Source organism: Salvelinus sp. IW2-2015, linkage group LG32, assembly GCF_002910315.2.
Source record: "Salvelinus sp. IW2-2015 linkage group LG32, ASM291031v2, whole genome shotgun sequence".
Classification (NCBI taxonomy): domain Eukaryota; kingdom Metazoa; phylum Chordata; class Actinopteri; order Salmoniformes; family Salmonidae; genus Salvelinus; species Salvelinus sp. IW2-2015.
The window spans coordinates 21,548,799-21,570,953 of NC_036871.1; the positions used below are offsets into that span (position 1 = coordinate 21,548,799).

General features: G+C 48.0%; 1 protein-coding gene across 3 annotated transcripts in view; it reads left to right on the plus strand.

Annotated features, from left to right (window-relative positions):
• Positions 1 to 18,314, plus strand: part of LOC111956477 (zinc finger SWIM domain-containing protein 5) — a 57,710-nt gene extending 39,396 nt beyond the window's left edge. The window contains exons 2-13 of one of the 3 annotated variants that reach the window (XM_023976916.2): positions 4,574 to 4,930; positions 5,879 to 6,027; positions 6,592 to 6,742; positions 8,084 to 8,260; positions 8,512 to 8,688; positions 9,155 to 9,346; positions 9,561 to 9,698; positions 11,592 to 11,849; positions 12,588 to 12,723; positions 13,827 to 13,984; positions 14,163 to 14,326; positions 14,449 to 18,314. In XM_023976916.2, the coding sequence (XP_023832684.1) occupies positions 4,574 to 4,930; positions 5,879 to 6,027; positions 6,592 to 6,742; positions 8,084 to 8,260; positions 8,512 to 8,688; positions 9,155 to 9,346; positions 9,561 to 9,698; positions 11,592 to 11,849; positions 12,588 to 12,723; positions 13,827 to 13,984; positions 14,163 to 14,326; positions 14,449 to 15,393 (3,002 nt within the window). In that variant the 3' untranslated portion in view covers positions 15,394 to 18,314. The remainder of the gene's footprint in view (positions 1 to 4,573; positions 4,931 to 5,878; positions 6,028 to 6,591; positions 6,743 to 8,083; positions 8,261 to 8,511; positions 8,689 to 9,154; positions 9,347 to 9,560; positions 9,699 to 11,591; positions 11,850 to 12,587; positions 12,724 to 13,826; positions 13,985 to 14,162; positions 14,327 to 14,448) is intronic. The other 2 variants (XM_023976917.2, XM_023976918.2) reach the window with 2 other exon arrangements.
• The last annotated feature ends 3,841 nt before the right edge of the window (positions 18,315 to 22,155 follow it).

The window sequence follows — 22,155 nt, forward strand, 5'->3', positions numbered from 1 at the left end:
AGGCTAGCCCAGGCTGAGGGAGCTGCAGTAGAACAGATGGTTGGTGATGAGTCTAAAAGCCCAGGCTAGCCCAGGCTGAGAGCTGCAGTAGACAGATGGTTGGTGGATGGTCTAAAAGCCCAGCTAGCCCAGGCTGAGGGAGCTGCAGTAGACAGATGGTTGGTGGATGTTCTAAAAGCCCAGGCTAGCCCAGCTGAGGGAGCTGCAGTAGACAGATGGTTGGTGGATGAGTCTAAAAGCCCAGGCTACCCAGGCTGAGGAGCTGCAGTAGACAGATGGTTGGTGGATGAGTCTAAAAGCGCAGGCTAGCCCAGGCTGAGGGAGCTGCAGTAGACAGATGGTTGGTGGATGAGTCTAAAAGCCCAGGCTAGCCCAGGCTGAGGGAGCTGCAGTAGACAGATGTTGGTGGATGAGTCTAAAAGCCCAGGCTAGCCCAGGCTGAGGGAGCTGCAGTAGACAGATGGTTGGAATGGATCCGTTCAAAGCCCAGGCTAGCCCAGGCTGAGGGAGCTGCAGTAGACAGATGGTTGGTGGATGAGTCTAAAAGCCCAGGCTAGCCCAGGCTGAGGGAGCTGCAGTAGCAGCATCCCCTCAGATTAATTATGACTATTAGACACTGCAGCATACGGATCAATGAGCTGATCTCCGACGTCTCAATGTCTTACTGCCTAACTCCGCCTAGCTCCTACTCAGACATATCAGGACTCGTTTTACCTATAGAGGCTTAAAACAAGTCGCTTGAGATGGATGGATGGATAGTATAAAGTGTAGAGTAAGATTCATGAAAGGAACCCCCTCCCTCCCCTGGCTCAGTCATATTGTTCATGTAGCATCCATGCAGGCTGCATCCTACAAGCTCCTCCCCCACCTCACAGCTCTTCCCCAGGGCAGACAGCCATGTGCTTCTGCTCAGGATCAAATCAGCTTTGTGGGGCTGGCAGCGCTCCCAGAACCATACATTAATTTATCTGTTTAGGAGCTTTACCCACCCAGCCCCTCGATTACAACAGTACCGAATAACCAAAGATAAAAAATGCTATATCTAACTGTGTTGCTGTGATGGTTTTGCATATCGCTGTCATAATGAACAAAGCCAGTGTGGTGAGAAGGTTAGGGACGTCTATCGTGTGATATCACAGCCCCAGTAGTGTTCTGGAAAAGAGAAAAGGGAGGTTCAGGGAGCTGGTGATTTACACTGCAGTGCCAAGAGCCTCTTACTGTAGTTAGTGCTGCAGTGACTAGGGCGGGTGCCACGCTAATTCATCTGCACTCTGCTACCCCTGGCCCGGTCTCTGACGCAGGCCTCACCTGTTTTTCTATAGCCACTTCTCTCTCCGTGCTGTTTTGGTCCGGCCCGCACAAGCTTGTATACGTTAAACAATTTGGCACATGGTCCCTCCTCCCCCTCACCTCTTCCTGCTCCTCGTCCGCCCTCCCCAACCTCCAAAATCAGCTGTCCTCTTCTATGCCTGGCTGGCCATGGCATCCTGCTTGGGACTCTTCAAGGAGCCAATTGATAGTTGCTGCGGAGTGACAGTCTGACCCATATTAGCAGTGGCAGTGTGTTGATTACTACTCCCTGACTGACTGACTGACTGACTGATGCAGCAGCAGTGTCTTGCCTTGTGACTGAACTGTCACCTACACTCCTTTTGCTGACGATGCCCAGACCCTCCTCCTCAGGCCACACACACACACACACACACACACACACACACATACACATACACATACACACACACACCTCATCTAGAAGAGCATCAGTGTTTACAAGGTCTGGGCCAGGTACAGGAAGTACACATACACACAGTGCAGAAGGAAGGAGGATTGAAAGAAGAGGGGGATTCCATTTCTCTGAGCTTCTAGAGAAGGACCATGAAGAAAAGAGCAGCGGAAAGGGACGGCAGGATCACATTCAGCATCGTGGCCGGCCAACAAAAGACGAGCCGAGGGGGCGGGGGTTGGGGTGGCTGGGTTGAAACGGGAGCCCCTGGCTGAAAGGCGAGGAGGACCCTTCACGTCCATCAGCGACAGATGCCTGGCTCTCTACTGAAGGGAGAAGTGTGAAAGGAGATGAGGAGCCACCCTACCTGCCCCTCATAACCCCCCAGCAGCAGGCTGTGGCACTGCAGCAACTGTCAGATTCAGACACACTGCAGAACAGAGATGGGGCCTCCTAATCATCACCCCCAGCACAGGCCCCTTACTGCAGTCTGCACCCACTCTGCATACACTGACTGACCACAGAGGTGAGAGAGGCCTCTGGGTCTAACTAATGACTCTGTAGAAGACCTGCATAGGTGGAACATTGTAGCGGTACTCTACTTATAGTTGTCAGGCCTTGTTTTTTTTTCCTAGTTAAAGAGACCTCTTGATATGATTCTGAACCCCATGCACGTCTCTTCTTGTGCAACTGCCAAAGACAGTGATGGCCGTCAGCAGTATTCCATGTACGTGTTTCAATTCATAAGATCACATTTGTTCTGTAAACAAAACCTTTCAGTGCAGAGGTTCTTTCCTCTCATCAGCTCTCTGGGAACTAGATCCCATCTCTTCAGAGCTGTAAGACCGAGAATTAAAACGCATTAGTCGTCACCTCTCGCTTCTCTGTGTTGTCCACTCCGATTGCTCACTGTTACATCAAACAGAGCTGCCATAGAGGAGCATGGTGATGAGCAGTAACGGAGTTGACATGAGGGGTGACATGAGGAGAGCAAAGTCCTGTTAGTAACAGAGATGACTAGTTTTTCCCCTTAGTCTCTGGTGGGTTCATTAGGATTGTTGGAATGTTTTAGCATAGGTTTCTAATATTATTAGGTAGGTTAAGGTTATGACATACGTGCTGTAGGTCTGCTGTGAAATAACTCAAATCCTTACAACTGGAGAACTGTCATTCTCCAGTTGTGTCTATTCATCTGCGTATCAGAAAGAATAGTGTCCCACATCTTACTAGTTCACTACTTTGTTCCCTTGTTTCTGTCACACTGATATACGGCACCAATTTTACAAGACTGCCTTGGAAATAGACAAGAGCATACTTGTACAGTACAAGATTTGGTTGCTGATGCCTCGAAGAAAAATGTACGCGGTAAACACAAGTCCGCCATTTTCTCCGCCGGGAAGTTTCAATGCATCGTTGTCTTTCACCAAATTCACTTTGAACTCTGCATTGTGCTGCGAGTAATTTGCAACACATAGGGGTAGCCCCTTTGCTTTCCTTTTCTTTTATCAAAATGAAAACAGACATCACCATAAACTCCCCTTAATCAGATGGGCCTGTGGTTTTGGCTCTGCCTGAAAGGGCTTGGCAGTAAATTGGACGTTTCTTCCCCGGAGAAGAAAAAAAGAACTGGGTAAGAGGGGGGCTAGTTTCTCAGAAGAACTCGTCTGGAAAAGCCTTTTGTGGGATTTGGCAAGAGAACGGCAGGCTTTACTCATGCTTATTAGGCACCCCTGTCTCACTACTCTAACCCTAGAATGAATTGTGTTTGTGTGTGTGTGTTTGTGTGTGTTAGCCATTCCAGGTCTGTTACAGTTCACTCGCTATGATAGCAGTGATCTTCTGAAGCCAGACAGACAGAAACCCATTTGGCGTTAATTAGCTAAGCCTCGACTTGCTGAGCTCACTAAGTTATATATATATATAAAATCATCAATGGTGTGTGTAGTGTACCCTCTGTCCTGTGTGTACTATGGGTAGTCATGTATGTTACCATAGCCATGCAGCCAGTGAGCATAGAAATGAAATGAGTAGAGTGTGTTTAAGGTCAGAACATACCCCTGAAGTGTGTGTGTGACTGTAGCAGGCCTGGTTGCTATGGTTTAGTGTGGTACTGTGATCTAGTAATCCATCTCTGTTCTCCCAGCCCCCTCTCTGGGCCTCCCTCCATCATTAATAATTTACCAGTCAAAGTGAGCTGCCAGACTTTCTATCAGACACACACTTCCCCTTCCCATCCCCCTGCTGCATGCGCTCCCTTTCTCCCCTCCCTTTGGCCCTCACAGACCGAATGACTGACTTCAAGCCACAAATATGTCACCAGCTAGCAGGCAGGAGCATTTCCTTTTGAAAGCTGTTTCATGTGGTCCAGACGTATTTTACTGTATCAGCTTTCTACTTCACTATCTTATCTACTCCCTTTTTGTAGTTAACTGATAAGATAATCCAACGTTTCTTTTCGAGTCCCTTTATGAACTGTAACCTGCCCACACTGTTTTTATTATTCTAAGACCATTGTGTTACGTAGCTTGAACTTCTACCTTCCCGTGAACTGATTGTGATACTGCTACCTCAATCCCAGAGTGCTTTGGGGTAGATTGTTTTTTTCCCATTGGTGCTCTCTTTGTAAAGGTTAACTATCACATAGTGCTACGCAGGATGCTTTCTATGGGTTTTTGTGGGTACGTTGCCAGACAGGTTTGATAACTCCTTCATTGCTCATGTGACTTTTTTTTAGGGTACTGAGTCACAACTGTCCTTCATCTGAACTAAAGGGGAAGGTGTGAAATCACAGCTGTCATTTAAATGTTGATCAAGTCTGCTGACACCAGTCTTCTCTCTCTGTCTCTCCAGGTTTCCACCTCAGTGGCACGGTCATGGAGCCCGCCTCCCAGTCGGAGCCTGAGGTCACCCACAAGGTGGCCATCAGCTTCGACCGCTGCAAGATCACCTCGGTCACCTGCGGCTGCGGTAACCGCGACATCTTCTACTGCGCCCACGTGGTGGCCCTGTCCCTGTACCGCATCAGGAAGCCAGAGCAGGTCAAGCTGCGGCTGCCCATCTCAGAGACCCTGTTCCAGATGAACAGAGACCAGCTACAGAAGCTGGTGCAGTACCTCATCACAGCCCACCACACAGAGGTGCTGCCCACCGCCCAGAAACTGGCCGACGAGATCCTCTCATCCAACTCTGAGATCAACCAGGTCCACGGTAAGAAAGACACATGTTGTTGGACATAACATAAGGTCCCTCTGTTCACGTTTTGGTGACCAGTTTGTTCACATTTAGCACCGGTGTGTAGACCTGGAACGCCAGGGTCTCAGAGCTTATAGGACCTACAAGTCACAAGATGGCCACATATTGTGCTTCACCCAGAGCCTCTGCCAATCCCTTACACTCCTTAGTTTCTACCCCAATCATCCTCTGGTGGGCTTGAACAGCAAGGTGGGCCCAGTCTGGCAGAGCCCTGATTTGCAGTACCAAAAGCAGCAGCGAGGACTCCGAGGCTTCAAACAGCCTGTTTGATGTCTGAGTCTCCCAGCCTGTTGGTGCTTTGCATTTCTGAAAATCTGAAAAAGAGTCAAATGAAGAAAGTCAGTCAGACCCCGAGCCAACGTTCTAACGTTGCTAACTACTCTAGCTTGGCATGAATCCACCCCCCCCCCTGTTATCCTTCTAGTCTGGAAAACAGAGGAACTCTGCAGTCTGCCATCTCTCCACATCACTCTCTAAATATTTACCAACCCCAGCCTCTTAACAAAGAAGTCCATCTCCCAGTTTCCAGGTTGTTTGCTGTGGGGAGTCAGTGGGTTGAAGTGGGAGCCCCCCATGACAATGCTATGAGTTGGGGCTTTGATTGTGGAATGTGAACGTTCGGATGCAACAGTGCCTTGGCAGGACTTCAGTTGGTAGTTCTAGGCAGATCAAATGGGTGTTGGGGTTACCTATAGGACGCCAACACACCTAGGGTTCACCCTCTGTTCCTGTTCTTTAGGTGTTTGCTTAATTAGACAAATATTTAACAAAATCCTGGTTTGATGTCTTATGAGGTTAGTTTTGAGGTGGGATTGATATAAGGCATGTTTTTGTAGCCTAGCTTCTGGTTATGTGTTTAATTTACTCTTTGGTCTGACATTGTCTTTCTGTTTGTCTTCCCAGGGGCCCCGGACCCCACGGCAGGGGCCAGCATCGATGATGACAACTGCTGGCACCTGGACGAGGAGCAGGTCAGGGAGCAGGTCAAACTGTTCCTGTCTCAGGGAGGGTACTATGGCTCTGGGAAGCAGCTCAACTCCATGTTCGCCAAGGTACGGCTGTCTGTCCGTCTCTGTCTGAACATTCAGTATCAAAATCAATCCCGGATGGGGCCTCCCGAGTGGCACAGTGGTCTGAGGCACTGCATCGCAGTGCTGGCTGTGCCACTAGAGATTCTGGGTTTGAGTCCAGGCTCTGTAGCAGCCGGCCGCGACCGGGAGAACCATGGGGCGGCGCACATTTGGCCCAGCATCGTCCGGGTTAGGGGAGGGTTTGGCCGGCAGGGATGTCCTTGTCCCATCGCGCACTAGTGACTCCTGTGGCGGGCCGGGCGCACTGCACGCTGACACGGTTGCCAGGTATACTACGTTTCCTCCGACACATTGGTGCTGCTGGCTTCCGGGTTAAGCGGGCATTGTGTCAAGAAGCAATGTGACTTGGCTGGGTTGTGTTTCAGAGGACGCACGGCTCTCGACCTTTGCCTCCGTACGGGAGTTGCAGCGATGAGACAAGACTCTAACTACCAATTGGATACCATGAAATTGGGGAGAAAAAGGGGGTAAAAGAAACAAAAATATCACTGTATATTACTGTCTATTAATTCATGTTTTCTGTAGGTGCGGGAGATGCTGCGGATGCGTGACTCTAACGGTGCCAGGATGTTGACCCTAATCACTGAACAGTTCATGGCCGACCCTCGCCTCGCTCTGTGGCGGCAGCAGGGGACAGGCATGACGGACAAGTGCCGGCAGCTATGGGACGAACTGGGTAAGTCCCTCTCACTTTCTTAAATGTACAGTGTAGAGGTCCAAATCACACAGAACCCAGTTCTAGATGATTATGAGCGGCTATTAGCCCCAATGTTTTGCATTATAATGCATTGCAGAAGACTATACATGCATACATAATGCCTTATGAAGAGGGTATTTATAGAAATGGTAACTGACCAACTGTCTTATTGCTGCTTGGATATTATTGATTTGCTTCCGTTTAAAACCTTTTCCAAAGCACTGTGGGTACTGGCAGGTCCTGAAACACAGCTGGAAAACCTTGCTACTCAAAGAGCAATTCCAAACGGAATGTGGCCTCACCACTTCGATCAGCACAGCTATGTAACTATTACCTAACTGTAAAGCCACCATGGTACATGTGATCTGAGGTATCTCTCTCGTGTGTGTGTGTGTGTGTGTGTGCACTGCGACCTGCCCGTTAAATCCCCATGCGTGTGGCCACATCAGTGGGTCAGTCGGTGACTGTGCAGCAGTGCATACATCATGGCCAAGCACTCACCTCGATTGGGATTGCATGAAAAAGGGCTGGGATCAATGGGGTTTTCAACCTCCCTGGTATTGATCGGGGCATTTTAAAGGGGTCGATGACTGCACACTACACATCCTGAGGAAGTTCATTGGAGAGCAACAGTAAAGCAGAGAGAGGTTTGCTGTGCCCCTCTCCTCCGCAGGATAAACCCCGGCTCAGGGGTTATGTTTAGTTACCGGGGAGCGACAGGACAGGGCTCTCTGATTGGCTAGGACTGCCACAGGCTGTCAGCATGATCACCAAAGTGCCCAATCAAAGGTGGTGGTGGTGTTGGAGGGTTTAAAGCGACCGTGCTGCACTAACGGGCTGTTAGTGCCAGAAGCTGTCAGTGTGATCAGGAGTGAGCACCCTAACAAAGTGCTGTGAAACGAGGGTTTAAAAGGAAGCAAACAGAAGGGGGTGAATTCTGGTCATGCATTACCTGGTGATGGGGTAGTGAAAGGAACTAAACTAGTTTACCACTCACATTCCTTAGGCTATACTAAATACCTGTCACATGTCCCAATATACCCTGGGCCTTTTGATTTAAAAATGAGACTTTAATACAGTCCAACCTGGGTTACAAATTACTTTTATGGCTCACGTGCAATATTAGCATAGGAGGACTCTATGCTGGATTAAATATGATTCCTGTATTGTATAGGTCCTCGACTCCTCACTCCTCCATACCCAAATATACATTAACATAGGATAATATACTGCTGTTATGGCTCCTTCTCCATATCCAGGTAGTCAAACAATGGTTATTCTCCCATTGACCTTTGCCCCCTGACCTTTGTCATTTTCCAGGTGCCCTGTGGGTGTGCATCGTGCTGAACCCGCACTGTAAGAGCGAGGAGAAGAGCGGCTGGCTGAAGCAGCTGAAGAAGTGGGGCGACATGGACATCTGTCCCCTGGAGGACGGCAACTACGGCAGTGAGTTGCCCAACATTACCAACGCTCTACCACAGAGCAACCTCGCCCAGGGTCAGTCGCAGTCTGTAGCAATAACACACACTGGTATACCTACACATAGAGTACTCACACTGGGCCTGTACACTTCCACTTGAGTTACAGCTACATCCCTTCCCTGTCCCAAACCATGGTTCTGATGCACTGTTTTTGTTGTCTTCTGATTTGGTTGTCTCTAGTAAAAGTAGTTCAACTCAAAATATGACTAATAAAAGGTATTTTTTTTGCACTGTGCTCTGTCTCCCTCCCTGTATGTCCCCCTCCAGACTCCCTGGCCCGACCCAGACGGACAGTGTTCAAGCGGGCCATGGAGGCCTGTGATCTCCACTGGCAGGACAGCCACCTGCAGAGGATCATCAGCTGTGACTACTACATGTCCCCAGCCTACCAGAGAGAGGGAGAGAGTCTGCTCTTCAACCCCCAGGGCCTGCCTCTATGGCTAGGTGAGAATTACACGACCAGATTTAATCTGGTCTGCACAGTACACAGTCTTAGCACTGGATGTTATATCAATTCCAGATGGTACTGGAAGGCCCTCTCAGTATATGTTTTTAAACCATATACACAGACACACGCACATACAACCTCACACACAGGCCCAGCTCCCGGCAGTTTAAGCTCTGTGCCATGATAGTGGTCCGTTTGTTCAGTGCCAGTTCTTGGGTTTGGGGCTCAAATGTTCCTCTCTGAACACCACCCCTGTTTAGTGTTCTAAGCCTCCTTTAATTCCACTTCCACTGAATCCTGGAGCTGGAGTAAGCAAGTTCCGGGGGAAGATTTGTCCTCATTATGCAACTTAAGCCTGGGTATCAGAGTAGTGGGTTTCTTTCTGCTGAGGCTGCATCCTGCCTGTCAGCCTGCCTGGACATTGTGTTGTGCTAAGCCCGTGTCATGGGATTTGTGCCGTAGATCACGTCCCCACGGCGTGCGCGCGGGTCGATGCCCTGCGTTCCCATGGTTACCCCCGCGAGGCACTGCGGTTGGGCGTGGCCATCATCAACACCCTCCGGCTGCAGCAGCACCGCCAGCTGGACATCTACAAGCACCAAAAGAAAGGTAGCGCCCCCTGTCTGCCTGGAGACAGTTCACTGTTCTCATTAGGTGAGCCTCTGGGCCATACGTAACAGAATTAATGCGTTTTAAAATACAATGTACAGTATGTTGGTGTCATCTTGTTGTGTAGCCTATTATTGGGGCCCTGCATTTTAATATGGTTAGGAAAATATCCTTGCCCTACCTGAATACTGTTCTACTTTTGTTCATGTGATAAGATGTATAGTATGATGCGGTCTGATCTTGTTCCTGTGTGTGTCAGAGCTGCTCCAGAAGGGGATGACCAGCACTACTAACCTGGAGGGCTGGGTGGGACACCCCCTGGATCCCATCGGCTGTCTGTTCACCACCCTCACTGAGACCTGCCGGGTGGAGGACGACAACGCTATGGACACTGGAGGTACGCATCTGGCCAGGCCCAGGCCTACCCAGGCAACGTTTACATTCTACTTCAATCGAACTGGTCAACATGGTGTCAGTCCAGCAACCATAACTGATCAGCCATACAGTACAGTCACATACAATTTGGCCAAGGCAACCAGCAACCATTTCACTCAACTTAAACCAAACTGGTCAAAATGTTTTATTTTTTGTATCAGTCAACCATCTCGTGTTGTCCCAAAACGAATCAAGGCCATCAGATTGTAAAGTCACCCATTCAATCCAGTCCTGGTCTATAACCCCCCTCATGGTCCTCTTGTAAGCAGCCCTGAGATGAATGGCTGTGCTGCAGAAAGGTCATCCAGCCTACCCAGTGGTGGAAAATGGATCAAGTCCAACAACATTTGCATTCCATACATTCTTTAGCCCAGCCAAACAGAGAGCAGGGATTTGATACGGCCTATTGTGACAAACCTACAGGGAGGCATTGTGTGCCGGAACAATCCTGGCGAGTGGTATGGTGATTTGGGTGGGGAGAGTGTGTGAGTGTTAGAGAGTGAGAGAGCGAGAGAGTGTTAGAGAGACCAAGAGAGGGAGCGAGGAAGTGTGTGGTTTATGGCTTATAGGGCCGTCATCATCACAGTCCTTTGTTTGGTTCTGGTGAGTAGCTGGAAACATCTGGTATGGAGGCAGGACTTAACTTGAATTCTGACCAATCAGGGAGCAGCTGTCCGCAGTCTTTACACATCAGCAGCAGCAGAAGCAGCTGGCCAGCAGAGCCTGAGCCATAACAGTGGAGGGAGGGAAACATGGAGGCTAACTACTGTGGTTGCCGTATGAGAACTAACCCGGGTCGCCCGGGATTCCACATGGTTAAATCCACCTTGGCACTGACCTCACACAACACATGCCAAAAAACCTAGAAGCCCAAGGCTTACGTCCACTCATATCAAACCTCCTTCACATCTAGTTAGCAACTCCTACGGACAAAGAAGTTCTATAGCATCTATCCAGTGTTGCCTAAAACATGTTTGTATATTTTTTTAAGTAGAGGGGTACAGTACATATACAGCGTAAATGGGTCAGACCTACATGTAGTACGAGAGGTCAAATATTTCCAGAGGTATGACAACAAAGCGGCGTGTTATTGAAAAGCTCCTGGACTCTCCATTGGTGACTAGAGGTTGTTTTGATCCAGCGACATGAAGGGGAAAATCACTGATATCCTCTCTAATAAACAGGATTGTCGTAGGGGGGAGGGATAATTTGCCAGGGGGATTTAAACGTAAGCTGGCCGTGGGTTGGATCTTAGTTCCTGTCAGCAGATGTTAGTGTTTTTCTGGGACCTCAGGGACACCTCTCCCTCTGGTGCTGCCTGGCATCCACAGCTGCCTGGGGGGGAGAAGTGGAGCTAGAGAGAGGTTCCTGTAGATGTGGAGCTAGAGAGAGATTCCTGTAGATGTGGAGCTAGAGAGAGGTTCCTGTAGATGTGGAGCTAGAGAGAGGTTCCTGTAGATGTGGAGCTAGAGAGAGGTTCCTGTAGATGTGGAAAGCTAGAGAGAGTTCCTGTAGATGTGAGTAGAGAGAGGTTCCTGTAGATGTGGAGCTAGAGAGAGGTTCCTGTAGATGTGGAGCTAGAGAGAGGTTCCTGTAGATGTGGAGCTAGAGAGAGGTTCCTGTCTGTGGCAGCTGCTTTCCACACCCAGCACCTTTCAGGCAAAAACAAATGTGAAACCAGACAGCCGTTTTGGATTAGTGTTCGCTTCTAGCAATATCTCATCATCCCGCTAGATCATTGTTGCAATTGAGAATTGGTTCTAATTGACCTAAAAGTTTGAATAAAGGTTTAGTAGAATGAAGCTCACTTCCATGACCATCCGTGTAAACTAAAAACCTCTCTTTGTCTCTTCAGACTCTGGAGAGCCCAAGCCGCCTGTGTACCATCATGTGCCCGTGTGGGGTTGCCCGGATGGTGGGGAGTCCTACCTGGCACTGGCCCTGGAGGTGGCGCTGATGGGCATGGGGCAGCAGAGGGTGATGCCTGAAGGCCTCTATGCCCAGGACAAGGTGTGTCGCAATGAGGAGCAGATCGTGGCCAAGCTGCAGGAGATGGAACTGGATGATCTGCTGGTCCAGACGCTGAGGAAACAGGCTATCCTCCTACTGGAAGGTATGAAGGCTAGTTATATTATTGTCCTCTACTCGTCTCATTTCATTGTCTATCGCTTCTCTGTTGCCTTCAATCTCTCTCACTCTTTGACTAACTTATCCTCCCTTGCTGTCCCGTTCTATTCTTTCACCCTCCATATCCCTCTCTCTATCTGCCCTGCTTGCTGCCTCACTCTATTTCTTCCTTCCTCTCTCTCTCCTTCCGCCTCTCCCTGCCTCTATCTCTTTTCATGTCACCCTTTCTCTTTAGCTGTCCCATCCCATCCCTCTCTCCCACCTGGCTCCCCTCCACTGGTCCTGCCTCGCAACACCCAGCTGAAAATGGGTCTCAACCCTGGCCTTTTAACACTGTCTAACCCCCTTTCTCCCGCTTCCTAATGCTAGCTATGCTATAGCCCTCCCCCATCTGGGGCTTTAGGGAATGTTAGCTGTGTAATCCTAGAGCAGACATCTGTCGCTGCTAGGGAGGAGAGATTTGGTTAATACCCAATGGGCAGTGAGTGTATGGTTTCCTGTCTGCTCTGTCACCCCCATCAGGTTGGGAGAGGAATAACCTAATATTGCTTTTATTCACTGCTCTACTTTGAGCCATTAGCTGTTTATACTGGTATACTTTGAATATTCACCAAAAACTGAGCCAAATCATAAGTGTGTGTGGCTGGACTCCAAGATATGAATGACAGTGACAATTCTGATGTACTTTGTGACATCAAACAGTGACAACTCTCTGTGTGTTCAGGTGGTCCGTTCAGTGGCCTGGGTGAAGTCATCCACAGGGAAAGCGTTCCCATGCACACCTTTGCCAAGTACCTGTTCTCAGCCCTGCTGCCCCATGACACAGACCTGGCCTACAAACTAGCACTGCGCGCCATGAGGTAAGATCCCCCAACCTACATTCATATCCAACCCTATTCAGGCTCATTGCTCTGTTTCAAGCACCTGTATGTGTCTCCGGCATTCAAAACCATTTAGCTATTACAAAAAGAACACACCATTTTACTATTAACACTTAGAAACGTATCATGTTTTATTGTCAACATAATGTGATGCGTCTATCTGGCTGCGTCACAGTGTCAGAGTCATAGATATTTAAACCAGTAGATAGTGATAGCGCTGACGTCATCCACATGAACTCCTATGGAAAAGTCCAGAGGGCGCACGAAGTCGGAATGATTTGAATTTGATCGTAACTAGCAAAGAGTCATGGTCGACGTAGTCGTTTTAATCCTGCCGGAGTCAACCGGGGGCCTCCTCGTAGCCTGCCTGGCCCGTGATTGGTCTGTGTCAGCACGTGGTCTTGTGTGACGACAAATGTAGTAGTCAGAATGGATCACTATTTAATGAAATATCTCCATTTGTAGAAACTTCACCATGGGCATCAAACGTAATAATATATTTTAGAGCCCAAAACTGCCGTCAAAATGATTTGTTTGGGCCATTCTGGCGATCATCATTTATATAGGCTTTTTAGGGCAGACCAGGGCTTTTGGCACCGCTAGGTTGCTACGCATTAGCCGACCAGCCGAGCTCGTGACTTCACACACCAGACCGGACACTGGGGGCTCCCTCCCTCTACATGTATCTATATATTGAGAGGCTGGATGATGAATCCCTATGACTGAATAATCCCCATCTGTACTGCAGTGTGATTATTCTACTGAGACTCCTCAGGGTCCTGGCTAATACAAAATCCATCACGGGGCTTAGGGCTGCACACAAGCACACACGTGCAAGCTCGGATGTACACACATTCGTGCATATGTAGACATGGGGGGGGGGGCTCTAATGCAGCTATACAGACTGGTGTGTGTTTCAGAAAGCTCTAATGCAGCTATACAGACTTGAGATGGGACGAGGCAGTGTAATAATGCTGTAGCCTTGGAAACCTTTTTTCAGTTCAATTTTGAATAGGAAACTTTTTCTTTATCATAATAACTCATCTCATCACTCCCTGTCTCTCTGTGTGTGTGTCCGCTAGGCTCCCTGTGTTAGAGTCGACTGGTCCCTCGGGAGACTTGGGTCACCCCCACCATGGCATCAGCATGGTGCCCAGCCGCTACCCGCGCTGGTTTACCCTGGGCCACCTGGAGTCTCAGCAGTGTGAGCTGGCCTCCACCATGCTCACCGCAGCCAAAGGTCAGCTCAGCTCTAGTTACCAGAATGCGCACAGACACCCAAAACATTTAACCACGCCACTACCAGATAAACACTCCCAAGGCCTTGTCCACCACTACAGAACACCACAGTACACATACAAACTGTTGGATGACAAATGTTGTTTTTCAATCTAGTACTCTATTGTTTGTACCTCCAGGAGATATGTTGAGATTGAGGACGGTGCTGGAGGCCATCCAGAAGAACATCCACTCCTCCTCCCTCATCTTCAAACTGGCCCAGGATGCTTTCAAGATCGCCACTCCGGCTGACAACCCCCCAGACATCACCCTGCTCAATGTAGCTCTGGAGCTGGGCCTGCAGGTACTGATGGCTAGATGGATAGTAAGCAGTGTGTGACATTGAAAAAATGTGCTGGTGGGTGGGTGTTGAATTACTGTGCACTCTGCCTTGTCTGACATGTTTCAACATGTCTCTCTCTGCAGGTAATGAGGATGACCCTCTCCACTCTGAACTGGAGACGCAGGGAGATGGTGCGCTGGCTGGTCACCTGTGCCACAGAGGTGGGTCTGCGAGCGCTGGTGAGCATCCTYCAGAGCTGGTACACCCTGTTCACCCCCACCGAGGCCACCAGCATCGTCGCAGCCACCGTCATGTCCCACAACACCATCCTGCGCCTCAGCCTGGACTACCCCCAGAGAGAGGAGCTGGCWAGCTGCGCCCGGACSCTGGCCCTGCAGTGTKCCATGAAGGACCCCCAGAACTGTGCCCTCTCGGCCCTCACGCTCTGCGAGAAGGACCACATCGCYTTCGAGACGGCCTACCAGATCGTYATCGAYGCMGCMTCMACAGGCATGACGTACTCTCAGCTGTTCACCATCGCCCGCTACATGGAGCACCGCGGCTACCCGCTCCGAGCCTTCAAGCTGGCCTCGCTGGCCATGACCCACCTCAACCTGGCCTACAACCAGGACACCCACCCGGCCATCAACGACGTGCTCTGGGCCTGCGCCCTGTCCCACTCGCTGGGCAAGAACGAGCTGGCCGCCATCATCCCCCTGGTGGTGAAGAGCGTGCACTGCGCCACCGTGCTCTCGGACATCCTGCGCCGCTGCACCATGACGGCCCCGGGCCTGGCCGGTATCCCCGGGCGACGGAACTCTGGGAAGCTCATGTCCACGGACAAGGCTCCGCTCCGGCAGCTGCTGGACGCCACTATCAGCGCCTACATCAACACCACCCACTCCCGGCTCACTCACATCAGCCCCAGGCACTACGGAGAGTTCATAGAGTTTCTTAGTAAGGCCAGAGAGACCTTCCTACTGGCCCAGGACGGACACATCCAGTTTGCCCAGTTTATAGACAACCTCAAACAGATCTACAAGGGCAAGAAGAAACTCATGATGTTGGTACGGGAACGCTTCGGCTGACCCCTGGGGTTGCCCCAAAAGGACAGGCAATATGGGGAACTCCTTTTATTTCCACTTAATCATTTATTTAAGTTTTCATTTCCATTTCATTTGTCATTTACGTGTCAAATTCTATATTTGTCCGGGGGGGGGGGGGGTTGCCAGTTTTTTTTTTTTCTTGTGAGCGACAACCAATGTTTGTTCGCAATGTTACTCTGCTAGGTAAAGACTGCAGAGGGGGGGGGGGGGAATCTGAATACAAAAACGTTTGAAAAAGATTATGATAATGATGAAAAAACATTGGCAAATAATGAAAAACCAAATGATGTATAGGGTATTTTGAGCCAGGGAATGATGTCTGCTGTGGTGAGATACTAGTGGTTTTTGAAGGAAAGAAAACCTGTCATTCCAAAAACACTGACGCACATAGTGTTGACTTACTGTTATACCGCAATCGTATTCCAAGGGTCAGCTTTAAACTTTTCCTGTTAAAAGGTCTCGTTTCAAGGCATTATGTGTGGAGGAGGTGGAATGCTGAACTTGGATGTGTCAGGTCCAGAAGCCAAGCCTAAATATGCCAGACTCATCAGGTACATACTGAGTCCTCTGACTTGACCAAGCCACTCACACTCTCACATATTCTCTACCACCTTTCCTGAGTGTAGCCTGATCGATTTGTCTGGTATCTCCTATTTCTAGTGAAGGTACCTTTCAAAAAGAGACAGATGTACAGAGAGAGAGACAGGTTGCGGCAGATTGGTATTTGGATTCGATCACGGAAAGATGGATTGACTGGCCTGAGAGTGATACTGCCACTGTGGGTTTGGGTCTGTGAGGAGTGGCTTGTGTTGTCAGAGTTTGGGTTTATAACATGTGGAAATACCATTGCTGAAAAACATCTCGTATCTTTCAAAGCAAAACGTGTATGAACGTGTACTTTTTGACAACATGCCTTGGTGTAGCCGGTTGGGGTTAGTATTCCACATACAGGCCTAACTATAACTATCAACCTCTCAGACCCTGTGGGAAAAGTTTTATATTAGCCGTAGTACTATTGTTATACAAGCACTTCAAAAAATGTAATGTACTCAACACCATTCTGTCTGCTTGAGCAATTATTTATCGATCATTAGAATAATCTGTGTGTGAATGAATACTAGGAATACAAACAGCATAACTATATTTAACATGCAAAAATAGGAATATTAGACAAAAACATTTGAGGATAAATGTTGAGGCTATGAAAAGCGTTCCATGTCAGCTTCCACATTCCAGGTGACCTAGGGCCACAGAAGTACGTCTGTTTGACGTAGTACAGTAAAGAAACAATGACAGAAAAGAGAAAAGAGACGCTGAACTCAGTTCTCAGGGAATCACTTAAAGAAACAAAAACAAAAAAAAGTAGTAGCATAAGCATTTAAGATATTGTAAATATGAAAGTGTCAATTAAGAAAATTGTAAAGTTATAATTATTTATGATAACTGTATGTTTTTGTGGGATACTTGAATGTGTTGTGGGCTGGGAATGTGAGGGCAGTTAGATGGAAAAACATTTCTCAGGTGCTCCTGTGTACATTTCTCTGAATTTTGAGTCGATTTTTTTATTTGTATGTTTTGTTTAGTTTTTGCAGTGTTTTCTAAGAGGAAGCATGTTATTTCGAAATTAGAAAAGCAGGCATACCATTATGAACAGAAAGCAACCTGACTATGCAGAAACCACTTGGTGGTTTGGTCCCCTTCTCTGGAGTCACCCAGACGAATGTCTGAGGGGGGCTAGCCACTATCCTAAAGAGAACAGACGAGGCAAGACACGGCATGTTTGTATTTGTAAGTAGCCTGCACATGCTGCAAATTGGGACGGACGTTGCCTTTGACCAATTTTAATGTACAATTTCTCTCTTTGGACTTAAGCCTTTAGTGTCTTCTCAAAGTACCCGTGTCAGCGCTTGACATGGTAACGAGAGTTTAAGGAGAACAATGGTCCAAAATAAATGAAAATAAAAACCCTGCATGCCCCACGCAAAATAAGGAACTGGCAGATAATATGAATGGGGGAGTTTGTTTTGCCAACCCCTATCGTCCTCCCTTGTATTTCTTCATGCTTTTAAGCCTATTCAGTTCCCTTCACCTGACGACCATGGCCATGCTCTTAACCATTCTCTACAACCCCTACGGAGCAGCTGAGTTATTCTGCTCCTTCCTTCCATCCATCGCCGGTCTTTATTCCTTCTCTTTTAAAAAGATTTTGTTAACTTCCTCCCAAACGTTAGTCACAGGATTCAGTAAGACTGCAGCACTGCCTGTACCAGTGCCATATGCACCACGACATAACACCTGCTTTCCAAACCAACCTACCAACCTACGGCAGTCTCCTCTGTTTTGTCATTCACTAGCTGCCACAAATATTAACCACTACTTGAATCTGAGATTTGTGAGTTACAACGAGTGGACAAAACAAGATTGCAGTTTAATGTAAACCTGTCTGTTATATACACACGTCAAACAACAAGCATTTTCTGTCGCTGAAGTAGTTGGTTCTACGGCATTGCAAAAAAAGTGGGGGGGGGAAACTCCTCTGGCTTTTCATTTCTCTCTCCCATACTCTGTGTCTGTGTTAACTGTACCAGTGTTTTGACCTGTCACTAGAATTTAGAAGGAAGTAATAATAATCGCTGGTAGATTGTTCACTAGTTCATCTACGGTTTGATTCTTTTTTTATTTAAGGGAAAGTGTTTGTTGCCTCTTTGTGCTACTGATTAATAAAAAAAAGGTATCCAGTATTTGTTGCCACAGAAGTATAGTTTATCAACAGTTTGTTTGTGCAACCTCTTGAGCTAATGTCTATAAAACAATTTATTACTATTTATGTAACGCTACTACCATTTTATATCATTTGTGTTGGAATCTCAGTGCTTTTCTATGAATAAAGTGTGAAACACGTATATTGACTCCTGCTACTTTCTAAAACCTGAATTCTCTCACTTTAGTTGCCACTCTATTCCTGTCAGTGTAGTTGTGATTTATCCTCTAATAAGACTCTATCTCATCTATCTCATTGCAATTCTCATTCATTAGGGCATTCATGCAGCTAAACCTGTGAATCAGGTCATAAAGAATCCTAAGTGTGTGTGAGAGGCAGGCAGCACGTCTCCAGCCCAGATTGATTGCCTCTAAATGAGCTTATTAATTATCGCAGCAGACCGCTCACAACTGTCTGATTCCCATTCTGTTCTTAATATAACACCACCTCAATTTGTTCTGTTACCTCCTACACATGGGATTGGACTGACAGTGAATTCTATGAATCGGTTTTGGGATTCAGTGGTGACCAAAAAACGGTATATACGTTGGCTGATATTGAACGTGCTGCACGTGCATGTTGACTGACAGGTTGGTTTAGCTCTAATTTTATCCTGGGTTAAAGGCAGGGGTGTTTTTTTTGCTGCTGCTGTACGAGCCAATCTGTTACAACTGTAAACACCATGAAGACCAAATGTCAGAGTGATTGGTAGCGCTGGTTGGTGATGCTGTCAACAAACCCAATACTCTTCGGACCTGCTTGTACAAACTACATGGCTTCTCCCCTGGCCTATCCATGGGGGAGTGCTTCACAGATGGGCTCTGTCATTGTGTTTTGGACAGGGAGCACAGAGTTTGCCTGCTGAAATATGGATGGCTGCTGGGCCCGCCCCCCTCTGCTCCACTGGGGAGTGTTTGTGCTCCTGTAGAGGGGGGTGATTTAGCTGAAGTGACATGTAGGGAAGAGACAGACGAGTAATTGGCTCCCCCACCTTGCTGTGTGGTTCCTGTGTCGGCTGCTGAGGCTGTCAGCTGGGGGAAAGAGTGGAGAGAACAGGCATCGATGTGAGACGAACGCTGGGATGCACAGACATAGCACCAGATTGCTTATGTGGTCCTGAAGGCAGGTGCTTCGTTCGAACACTAGAGCTGCACTGTATGTTTATTAGTAGACAATTGGTCAGTCGAACCCCAGCAAGGACCAACAGGTGGAGGAAACTCCTCCGGTGGTCAAGTCCACCTCCAAATTGGCACACACTCATGCTCCGAGAGCACTCTGACTGTCTGTCCACGAACTGTTTGGCAGTTGAGTCTTAAGTTCTCTCTCTCTCTCTCTCTCTGCACCTTGGATGGTAGGTTGTGCTGTCAGCATTATCAAACATCTCGTTCTTCAGGGAGCTGATTTGGAGAGCTTTGTCCTGCCGCTCTGGCTTTCTAACATCCCTCAGTAATTGGGGTGCGTGAGGGGCTGGGCAGGGAGGGTGGGGTGAAGGAGGGATCAGGGAGGAAGGGAGCTTGGGGGAGAGCTAATGAAAAGGAGTAACTGCAGTGGCCCTATGATTCTATCCATTCCAAATGATTCTTTCTTTGGATCATTTTTGATTGGATTGAATATTTTATTGAGAAATGCTGGGGTGTGGGGACTGGGGAGATGAATGACTGTGGTCTTAGCTGTGGAACAATAGAGATGATGGTGATGGATGAATCAAGGCTGGACCACAGGGAGTTAGGCTCCCTCTGATAGTATCTGTGTCATCCAGCTCCACTATCATTTGGCTCCATGTTAACTAGTGATAAGGTGACAGGAACAAACAGCACATTACTCTCTGACCTAGTTGGGGACTGACAAGCATATTTCTTTCAACACCTACTTTGTGTAATGGCACAACTCATACAGTGTGAATATATTACACAGGTTAAGGTTTACAAGTGACAGTGACCTTAACACAACGACATGGACATGTCAGTGGCTTTCTAAAGCACAGGTCCCAAGATGGAATCCACACAAAGGCTGTGTAGCGACAGTGCCAATATCACATTCCCACAAAATATTGTCTTCACTTTTTCCATAGCAGCTACAGTATGAAACATTGGAGCCAGCCAGCAACTCCTCACTGAGAAGTCTGATTTGGGTTTCTCCATTGCCCTATGTTAATATTTCAAATCAATCACAGTCAACGGCAGCCCATACGATAAAGTGCTGATGGTGCCAGTCCCTGACAAATGATGTACAGCCTGCTGTCTCCAGGAGCAGATTGGATTTTCAGGCCTGCTGATTTGCTGAGAGATTGTGCCTGAGACCCCCACAATCCATCCCCCTGGTCCTCTTTGTAAGGAGGCCTTGAGTTTTTTTTAAGCACCGGATTCATTGTTGCATTTAAAAAATAATGCCTGAAAAGCCCATGACGTAACGCACGCACATGGGGAGAAACAAGAAAACATAGCCTTGCTCTACTTGGTCCTTAAACAGCAAAGTGTAAAATGACAGCACCTTTAGAAACCTAAAGCACTAATCAGCAAATGAATTGTTTTTTGTGTTGAATTCTTTTTTTTTCACGTCGGCTTACAGGGAACAGCACCTAACAGCAAAGTCGGGCTAATCCTGCATTGTCACAACAATTTACCGTTTGGGTCCAGCTGAAAAGGAGTGCGCCACCGCCACGGTTTGAGGGTCAGACATCCAGCCAATCAGGAGACTCTTAGGCAGAGCTACTTCCTCCTTCCTCTATCAATGTTTCACACAGCAAATCAAGGAGCATCTGTAAAGGACAACTAACCAAAACATGATGCATTTTTGTGGAATCCTATTCCCACAATTCCAACAACAAAATCAACAGGATTTGAACCGCTCTACTTATCTCTAGTGCTTAGCTTCCTTTCAGAGAAAAACACCCGTTGGGATTAACTGTCTTTATTCCTCGTGTAAATATCAGTCTGTAATGACAATAATTTCCTTTAAAGCCAAAAGAAGTAATAAAATGAAGCCATTTTTTATATGTATGTTCAAAATGGAAACAAATGAAGTCTGGGGAGTTTCCTGGCCATGGACCCAACATATTGATGTTTTGTTCCCCGAGCCACTTAGTTATCACTTTTGCCTTATGGCAAGGTGCTCCATCCTGCTGGAAAAGGCATTGTTCGTCACCAAACTGTTTCTGGATGGTTTTGAGAAGTTGCTCTCGGAGGATGTGTTGGTACCATTCTTTATTCATGGCTGTGTTCTTAGGCAAAATTGTGAGTGAGCCCACTCCCTTGGCTGAGAAGCAACCCCACACATGAATGGTCTCAGGCTGCTTTGCTGTTGGCATGACACAGGACTGATGGTAGCGCTCACCTTGTCTTCTCCGGAACAGCTTTTTTCCGGATGCCCCAAACAATCGGAAAGGGGATTCATCAGAGAAAATGACTTTACCCCAGTCCTCAGCAGTCCAATCCCTGTACCTTTTGCAGAATATCAGTCTGTCCCTGATGTTTTTCCTGGAGAGAAGTGGCTTCTTTGCTGCCCTTCTTGATGTAACCGATGTGAAATGGCTAGCTAGTTAGCGGTGGTGCGCGCTAATAGCATTTCAATCGGTGACGTCACTCGCTTTGAGACCTTGAAGTAGTGGTTCCCCTTGCTCTGCAAGGGCCGCGGCCTTTGTGGAGCGATGCTTCGTGGGTGACTGTTGTTGATGTGTGCAGAGCGTCCCTGGTTCACGCCTGGGTCGGGGCGAGGGGACGGACTAAAGTAATACTGTTACATTGACACCAGGCCATCCTCCAAAAGTCTTCGCCTCACTGTGCGTGCAGATGCACTCACACCTGCCTGCTGCCATTCCTGAGCAAGCTCTGTACTGGTGGTGCTCCAATCCCGCAGCTGAATCAACTTTAGGAGACATCCTGGCACTTGCTGGACTTTCTTGGGTGTCCTGAAGCCTTCTTCACAACAATTGAACCGCTCTCCTTGAAGTTCTTGATGATCCAATAAATGGTTGATTTAGGTGC